At 56.8% G+C, this 8,062-nt stretch overlaps 2 protein-coding genes across 2 annotated transcripts in view; both read left to right on the forward strand.

The window, feature by feature from the left end:
- The window catches only part of ENOX2 (ecto-NOX disulfide-thiol exchanger 2), a 38,086-nt gene extending 36,279 nt beyond the window's left edge, over positions 1-1,807 (forward strand). Inside the window, exon 14 of the mRNA XM_009892049.1 lies at positions 1,676-1,807. Within this exon, the coding sequence (XP_009890351.1) occupies positions 1,676-1,807 (132 nt within the window). The remainder of the gene's footprint in view (positions 1-1,675) is intronic.
- A 2,723-nt stretch (positions 1,808-4,530) lies between these two features.
- The window catches only part of ARHGAP36 (Rho GTPase activating protein 36), a 19,032-nt gene continuing 15,500 nt past the window's right edge, over positions 4,531-8,062 (forward strand). Inside the window, exons 1-3 of the mRNA XM_009892060.1 lie at positions 4,531-4,713; positions 4,946-5,122; positions 6,353-6,486. Of these exons, the coding sequence (XP_009890362.1) occupies positions 4,531-4,713; positions 4,946-5,122; positions 6,353-6,486 (494 nt within the window). The remainder of the gene's footprint in view (positions 4,714-4,945; positions 5,123-6,352; positions 6,487-8,062) is intronic.

Here is an 8,062-nt window from a genome sequence, read left to right on the forward strand (position 1 = left end):
GTCATGCCTCCTTGAGAAGGTCAGAGTCCAACATGAGTTTGGAAGGATGGTGACTCAAGATTATCTGCGGGAAAATCCAGTTATGCCTTGTATTTGAGACCACGGAGTGGGATCCGGCTTGACACTGCACAGCAGTTGAGCTGAGTCCACCGTGGCAGGGGTGGAAACGCAGCATCAGCAGGAGAAGCACCACTGAGGTGCGTGGTCGGTACGCGCCCGGCTTAAAGCGCGGTCCCTGGGAGCTCGCAGTGCTGCGACTACAGAGCTACCGACTCCGCAGACTGTGGAGGGAGTTGAAAATAGGGACAGCGGCTGTGGTAGATCAACGGAACATGTACAAAAGATATCACGTTGCACTGCACTGTTGGAAAATGTCCATGTTTTTATCCAAAAATGCATCCTAGTGCTCTACCTAGCCAGCAGGTGGATGAGGTCATTGTGCAGACGTAGCTCTGAACGTGTGTCAAAACAGTCCCAAATACACAGCGGAAACAATCTTGAATTCTTGCGAATACATCAAACAAGGTTTTAATTCTGCTGCTGCCGTAGGAAAACCATTGCAGGCCGTTAAGTGTAAGGTGGACACGGCCGATGCGCTCTTTAGATGTCCTGAAACTGTTAACCTGCAGCATCTTAAAAGTTTTTTCACTTACTGAACTTTAGTTACAGCTAGTAAATGCCTGAGCAGTCAGATTTACGGCTCTGCCGCCTGTGTGCGATGGACTTCTGGCGCAGATTGTATGGCGGGTGTGGGACTGGGTAGTGATGCTGGCAGGTACGTGCCTCACTTCATCCCCATGACAACACCAGAGAGGCTTGAGCTTCAGCGCTTCCCGGGCACGGCGTTGGGAAAACCCGTCACTTTGCCTGGGGGTTTAGAAGTAAGATTCAAGCTGCGTGAGAAAACCATGGGCACGTCATGCTTCCTACCGCTTGCCGTGTTACCAGAACTTAAAAAGCTGCTGCGGAGAGCGCTTCCTGAAGACAGGACCAGCAGTCATCTCGAAAGGCGGCAGGGTGGGTGACATCCCCGGGGCTGTGCCAGCGCCCTGGGCTGGTTGGGGGCAGGAGCTGGGTGGATCGTTGCCCACCAGGGGCAGGACCTGAAGCCGGAGGCTGCCTTGACAAGCCTTCGCTCTCACCCGCTCCAGCAGACCTGTCCGCTTTAGGTATTTAGGTTCCTTTTCTGCAGCGACGGAACCTCCAGATGGTGGATCTGAGCTCTGTTCGAGCAGCTCCTGTGCTGACAGGGACACAGTAGCTGCGCTGCTGCTGAATGCTTGTGACTGTCCAGACCGAGAATGTAAGTTCCCCACGTCCCTGATTTCTGTACCCGGTAACGGAGAGCTCTAGTGAAAGTACTCACTGTTCAGTCACTTAAATGCCGGGGAGTTTTTAATCCATTATCTTGCATTTCACAGTGGAAAAAAAGTAGGACAGTCCTTTTACCCTTATTTCTAGTGTTGTATCTGCAGCCACCTCGCCCCGAAGTGTGGCAGCAGCACAACTCGTGCTGTCCCAAGATTACTGCCGTATGTGGACAGGACGTCCTGGGAAAGCCTCGGTGTACTTCAGCAATTAAATCTGTTTGAGCTCGAATATTGCCAGTCATTACAGGGCTTCTGTAACCAAAAACGTCTTCATTTTTAGTGATCTTTTCCTTCTGCTTCCACAGATTTGCACTGCGGAAGTGGAAGTTCTCATGACTCGACTCCAGAACACGTTCCGGCAGGAGCTGAGCGGGGTTGGGGCCAGCCTGGAGAAAAGGTGGAAGTTTTGTGGCTTTGATGGACTGAAAATGACTTGAGCTTCGACTTCACGCTGAAAACGACAGCAGGATATGTACGCCAGGAGAACCTGGGATGCCTCTTACCTCTGTTCATGATGATTATCTTGCACGCATCACGGACTCGGGTGGGATAATATGTCAGTGAAACTGTAAGTCCAGAGCAGCACTGGAAGAAACTTCAAGTTCTGTACCTTCTTTGATTGGTTATTTGTTAACGGGCAAGTGCTGTTCAATATATTTTGTGAAAAAAGTCCATGTCTGATATTTTTAAGCACAGCGTGTTCACTGTATGTTTTGCCAATGTTCTATGTGTTCTGTGTGCCCAAATCTCTCATCCTGTACCTTCGTTTTACTGGTAGGAGCAGCCATAGACTGTCCTCTGAAGCAACAACAAAGAGGCATTTTTCTGGTTTCTAGAACCACTAAAAGGGGGAAAAAAGGCATTTTTTAGATATTTCTATGATTAAAAACTGAGGTATGTTTAACCAGAAGAAGATTTAGATGGCTCAGAGTTCTCTGAGCCAAACAATTGGTTCTTTTTCATGCTATGTTCTCTACTAATGGTTGAACAATAAGCTAAGATGAAGGCAGTGTCTGTAGGAGCTGAGTGTGATTCTGGCCGTGCTGCTGATGGTCTGTGCGTTGCAGAGTCAGTCCGTAAATAATTTTTTACGTGGGAAGGGTATTTAATTTTCTGTTGATCTGGGTGGAGCAGAGCCCACATCAGTCCTCTATCTTAGTACTGACTTACCACCAAATTTGTCCACCCACCTTTCTTTGGAGACAGAGCTTCTGGAATTGCTTCAAGCAGCACAGGCTTTTCTCCTCCTGAATCTTCCCAAAGGCTGTTCCTCCTGTTCTCAGTAACCGCCCGGCTCCTCCCCAGCCCTCTGCGGAAGGTTGGTAAGATGTGGGGCAAAATGCCTCGGCCCCCCGATCCAGCCTGTCCAGAGCCCTCTGCTGAGCCTTCCTTCCCTCCACCAGATCCGCACTCCCACCGTACTTGGTGTCCTCTGCAAACTCAGTGAGGGTGCGCCCGATCCCCTCCTCCCCATCCTCGATAGAGACATTAAACAGAACCGGCCCCAACGCCGAGCCCTGGGGAACACCACTTGTCACCGGCCACCAACTGCATCGTCAACCTCAAGACAGTCAAAACACCCCCCAACACACGAGGCCACCCACCGCCCCTCCTTCCTCGCCTGTCCCGGCTGAAGACTTTCTTGCCCGCCCTTGCGGCACTCCGGTTGTGCGAGTCAGCCCGCCAGTTCTGTGGTGGGGACTGTGCTGTAGTTTTGCAGCCGCGCGGTGGCTTCCCGCTCCCGCTGCGTGCCGCCCGTGCTGCGGCATTGCTGTCGTGCGCTTCAGTTGGGCTGTTGATCCCACGACCTTTTCTGGGGGAGAAGCCCTAATTCCTCTGTGACTGTTCTCAGGCGCTTCTGTGGTTTCTAACACATCAGTGACCCCTGCCTCTTTGCTGCTGCGCGGATCTTCGTCCTCTGCCCCCACCGGCTTCCCGCTCCCGCTGCGTGCCGCCCGTGCTGCGGCATTGCTGTCGTGCGCTTCAGTTGGGCTGTTGATCCCACGACCTTTTCTGGGGGAGAAGCCCTAATTCCTCTGTGACTGTTCTCAGGCGCTTCTGTGGTTTCTAACACATCAGTGACCCCTGCCTCTTTGCTGCTGCGCGGATCTTCGTCCTCTGCCCCCACCGAGATGGCGAAGGCTCTGCACGCATTGCTGCAGGGACGTTTCAGATGTGCTCCAGCGTACTCAGCACATGGTGGAGCAGACCGAAGGCCCTCGTTAGCACACTGTCCCCCAAATGTTGATGTGTCGCCCCAGACCTGTCCCTAGCGAGCCTGGTGTTATCCCTTTGCCCCTTCAAATCTAGTTGAAGGCTCTTTCAACGAGCCCTGCTAACTCCTCTACAAAGCTCTTTCCCCCTCTGAGGCAGGCGTACCCTGCCTGTCGCCGGCTGCCCTGGTGGCGTGTAGACTGACCCATGATCAAAAAACCCTCAAATTCTGCCAGTGACACCAGGCCTGGAGCTGGGTACTGGTGTGCTGGCTCCTCCTGCTTCTCCCCTCATCGTTCCCACAGCTGAGAACACGACTTGTGCTCCTGGTCCCTTCACCAGTCGTCCCAAGGCGCTGAAGTCTCTCTTGTTTGCCCTTGGCCGCCTTACTGCAACTTCATCCCCGCCGGCCTGAACAATCAGTGATGGACAGTGACCCGAGGGCCGTACCAGGGTGGGAAGTTTTCTCTTCACATCTTTAGCCCCGGCCCAGGGAGGCAGCAGACGTCCTGAAGGAGTGGGTCCAGTTGGCATATGGGGACTTCTGTTCCCCTCAGAAGGAAGTCTCCTATGACAACGACCCGTCTATTTTTCTTTCTGGCAGCAGTTTTGGTGCAGGGCATAGGCCGGCTTAACCTCGGCGACACCTCCAGATGAACCATCGTCCTCGTCTTCGTTAGTTCTGCTCACAGAACCTCGTACCTGTGACAGACCTGGGAAGGTGGGGTGGTCACGGAGGAGGCGCATCTGCTGCGCTGGGCGGGAACTTGTCACCGTGGCCCCAACCCTTCAGTCACCGCGTTCAGCCGGGTGGAGAGGGGACAGGGGAGCCTGCGCTCAGCGGACACCGCTCCTTAGGAAAATGAGGAAGGAAACTTCAGGAAAGTGGCCTGGTTCAGAGCCCGGCGGGCAGACGTGGTCGGAGCACGCAGGAGTCGGGCAAGGCATGTCCTTGACTCTGCGTCCAGAGGAGCTCGGCGGGATGAGCGGGGCGCGGTGGCTGCGTTGGACCCGAAACGCGGAAGGAGTCGTCAGGCTCCGCTCCTCCAGAGCGTCGGCTGCGGGGCGCCGGGGGAGCTGTGGTTCGGACAGGCCGTCAGCCAGCGGGAGACCCGTCCTGTGGGAGCTGGTGTGGCTGGGGGGAGCTCCTCCGAGGCGGGCTGAGACCGGGTGGGTTGTTCCGTGGGGCAGCGGGGGGGAGCGGAGCCGGGACCTACGGAGCGATGGCTCTGTGCCGGAAAAGCAAGGAAGGGCCGGTTGGGTGCTGGGTCCTGCTTCTTCCCCCCTCCAGGCTTTCTTTACCGAGGCCTTTCCAGAGGGACTGAGCTTTCCCGGAACCTTTGTGTGCTCTTTGCCACCAGGAGAAATCCGTTCTGCAGATGGGCTCCCTGGACAGTGAGGAGCCGAGTGGGATGCCGCTGGTGGTGCCAAACCCTCTCTGTCCCCAGAGAGAGCTCTGGGAGCGGGTGCCTCACGGCGCTGGAGGATTTGGCGAGGGCCCCGTGCACGGCTGGGTCGGGTGTGGGCAGCGGGAACGGGTGAGAGGGACCTTTCCGTGGGGACCGGGCTGCCCGCTCTCCTGGCTCCAGATGCTGAAGTTTTGCTACACTGGATGCGGATGACAACCCTTCTGGAGAAATGTTCTGAATAGTTGTGTCACTGCAGGTGAACGTTGTATTTTTAAGGAATAAACTTTTTTTTATGGGCAAATCTTGGTCCTGCTGCTTGCTTTTTGTCACCCGGCTTACGTTGGCTGCTACGGGAAGGGAGGTGCTCCATCCCAAGTCCTCGGCCGACACGGGGCTTCGCTGTCCTCCTGGTACATTTCCAGAGTGCTCACATAGATTGGGCTGGCAAATGATCAGCAGCAAATGGCTACGAAACTCTCCCTGCTTCCTCTCCAGCCACTTCTGGTGTTTTTCTCAACAGGCAGTGAATTCCTCCTCCTCCTTTCCTCAAAGCAGATGGAGTTTGCTGATTATGGCAGTGTTTGGGGTGGACGGCTGGTGCAGCACAGCAACACCAGTTCATACCTGGTGACAAAGATGGGGTGATACTGCCCCTCTGCTGCGCTCTGCTCTGGGGAGACCCCCCTGCAGTGCTGCCTCCAGCTCGGGGGGTCCCACCAGCAGAAGGACACGGAGCTGTTGGAGCGGGGCCAGAGGAGGGCACGGAGATGCTGGGAGGGCTGGAGCCCCTCTGCTGGGAGGACAGGCGGAGAGGTCAGTGACCTCTTCAATGCCGGAGCTTTGCAGGGTCCCCTGTGGTCCCTCAGACCCGTGGTGGCTGTGGAGGGCAGCCGGGGGCCTGGCCCAGCCTGCCCATGCCCGGCCACGCTGAGGACGTGGTCATTGGGAAGATGCTGTGATGGAGCAGCTGAGAGGTCTGCGTGGGGAGCCAAGGTGAAACCCACCCGCTGGCCCTCATCGACCAGCGCCCAGGCTGCAAACTTCCCTTTCGGGTTTCATCTGCCGGGACAGCTGATGCTTCCATAGGTGTCCTCATCACAGAAGAGTGGGGAAAGCATGGGGACAGAGGAGATACAGGTTGAGCAATGATCGATCCCCTGCCAAGGCACAAACGCTGTCAGGCGTGGGAAGAGCTGTTCCTTCCCGTCTCACCCTGCCCTCTCCCTCCACGCGATGTTTCTGGCTCTCATTTCTTTTGGCAGAAAATTCACGTTCTCATCCCCCCCTCTCCTCCCCTCGGCCGCACTCGGCTGCTGCATCTCCTCTCTGTCACTTCTCCGCTTCTCCTCCCGTCGGCAGACAGGGAACTTCTCCCGCCCGCGCTGCGGGGCCGCCCGAGACAGAGGAGACACTGCTTTGAAAACCACCGTCTTGAAGGAAGAGAAGGGAGCCCAGGCTGCCGCTGGCTGTGCTGCGAGAAGGAAAGGAGGAAGGTAAATGTCAGCCCTTCGTTCCAGCTGGGAAGAGGGCGACTTTGCTGCTGAAAATGGGGGAGCAACGGTGGCTCCTTAGGAATAGACGGGGCGGCTGAGCTGAGCTTTTCCCATGAGGCTTCCTTAAATAAGCCCTCATCCTAAAAATAAGCAGGGAAAGTCACTGCAGAGAGGAAGTGCCGTGTTAACGCTCCCGGCGAAAGGCATCTTATTTCTGTTTTCAAGTTAGTAACATTCCTTCTTCAGCGTCCCCCCCCGAAGGAGGGTTTGCAGTACTCTGGCTATTGCCCCCGCTGCCTCTTGGCCCGTTTTCCTCCTGGCGGGGAGCGCCGGTGCCTGCCCGGGCTGGAGGGAGCTCTCCTGCCCACCCCGCTGCCCTCCGGGGCTCGGCAGAGCATCGCCCGTCTCGGGGCCGTGGGGCAGTGGGAGGGTGAAGCCATTGGTGGTGGTTCCCATCTCGCCTGCTCCCACGAGCTTGATGCAAGGAGTAATGCCAGGTTTTGGGGGGTTAAGAGTGGAAGCAGGAGTTTGTCGGAAAGGTCGCGATGGTGGCATTGTAGCCATGGTGGCATTCTATAGGGCTGTTCTGGTGGCCTTTATGGTAGGGCCAGATAAGCAGCCGCTTCCCCTGACTTCTCCTTCCTGCTTTCCCTCTTCTGCTCCCTCTCCTAATCAGGTTTCCTCCTCCCTGCCCCAAGGCAGACGCATCCTCCGTGACTCCGCTCCGACCATCCCTCCCGCCCCAGGGGCTCTGCCCGGAGCTGGGAGCTTCGCCTGCAGAAAAGTAATTTCTTTCGGGGTGTCTGTCCCGGGGGCTGTCTGTCCATCCACAGCATCTGTGGGCAGTAGAGCTGCTCCCGACCTGCCCGGAGGCTCCCGCTCAGCCACCGCGTCTGCTCATCCCGCGTTTCTGGCACGGCAGAGACACGTGAGCTGTTGCGGGCAAGTGGGGGTGTTCTTACCTGTCAAAGCCAACATTTTATCTATACCCCCTTCTCCCACCCAGGCTACCCCAGGGGAGCTCAATTTCCATGAGGAGAGGCTGGGAGAGTTGGGGGGGTTCAGCCTGGAGGAGAGAAGGCTCCGGGGAGACCTCAGAGCCCCTTGCAGTGCCTAAAGGGGCTCCAGGAGAGCTGGGGAGGGACTTTTTACAAGGGCATGTGGTGGTAGGACGAGGGGGAATGGTTTCAAACTGGAAGAAGGGAGATTTAGATGAGATATTGGAAATAAATTCTCCCCTGTGCGGGCGGTGATCCCCTGGGGCAGGTTGCCCCGAGAAGCTGTGGCTGCCCCATCCCTGGAGGTGGTCAAGGCCAGGTTGGACGGGGCTTGGAGCAACCTGGGCTGGGGGGAGGTGGCCCTGCCCAGGGCAGGAGGGGTAGAACTGGATGATCTAAGGTCCCTTCCCACCCAAACCATTCTGTGTTTCGATGACTCGGGGGTAAGAGGAGCAGGTCGGGGGGGGTCCAGCCATGACCCCCAAGCCCCGCTCAGCCTCTGCCACCCTTCACCGGTGGCAGCAGCTTTGCCATTGCCTCCCTGGCGCTGGATGGGTGGCCCGGGGTGCCCGCCTGTA

Source organism: Charadrius vociferus, unplaced genomic scaffold (genome assembly GCF_000708025.1).
Source record: "Charadrius vociferus isolate BGI_N301 unplaced genomic scaffold, ASM70802v2 scaffold1279, whole genome shotgun sequence".
NCBI classification, from domain to species: domain Eukaryota; kingdom Metazoa; phylum Chordata; class Aves; order Charadriiformes; family Charadriidae; genus Charadrius; species Charadrius vociferus.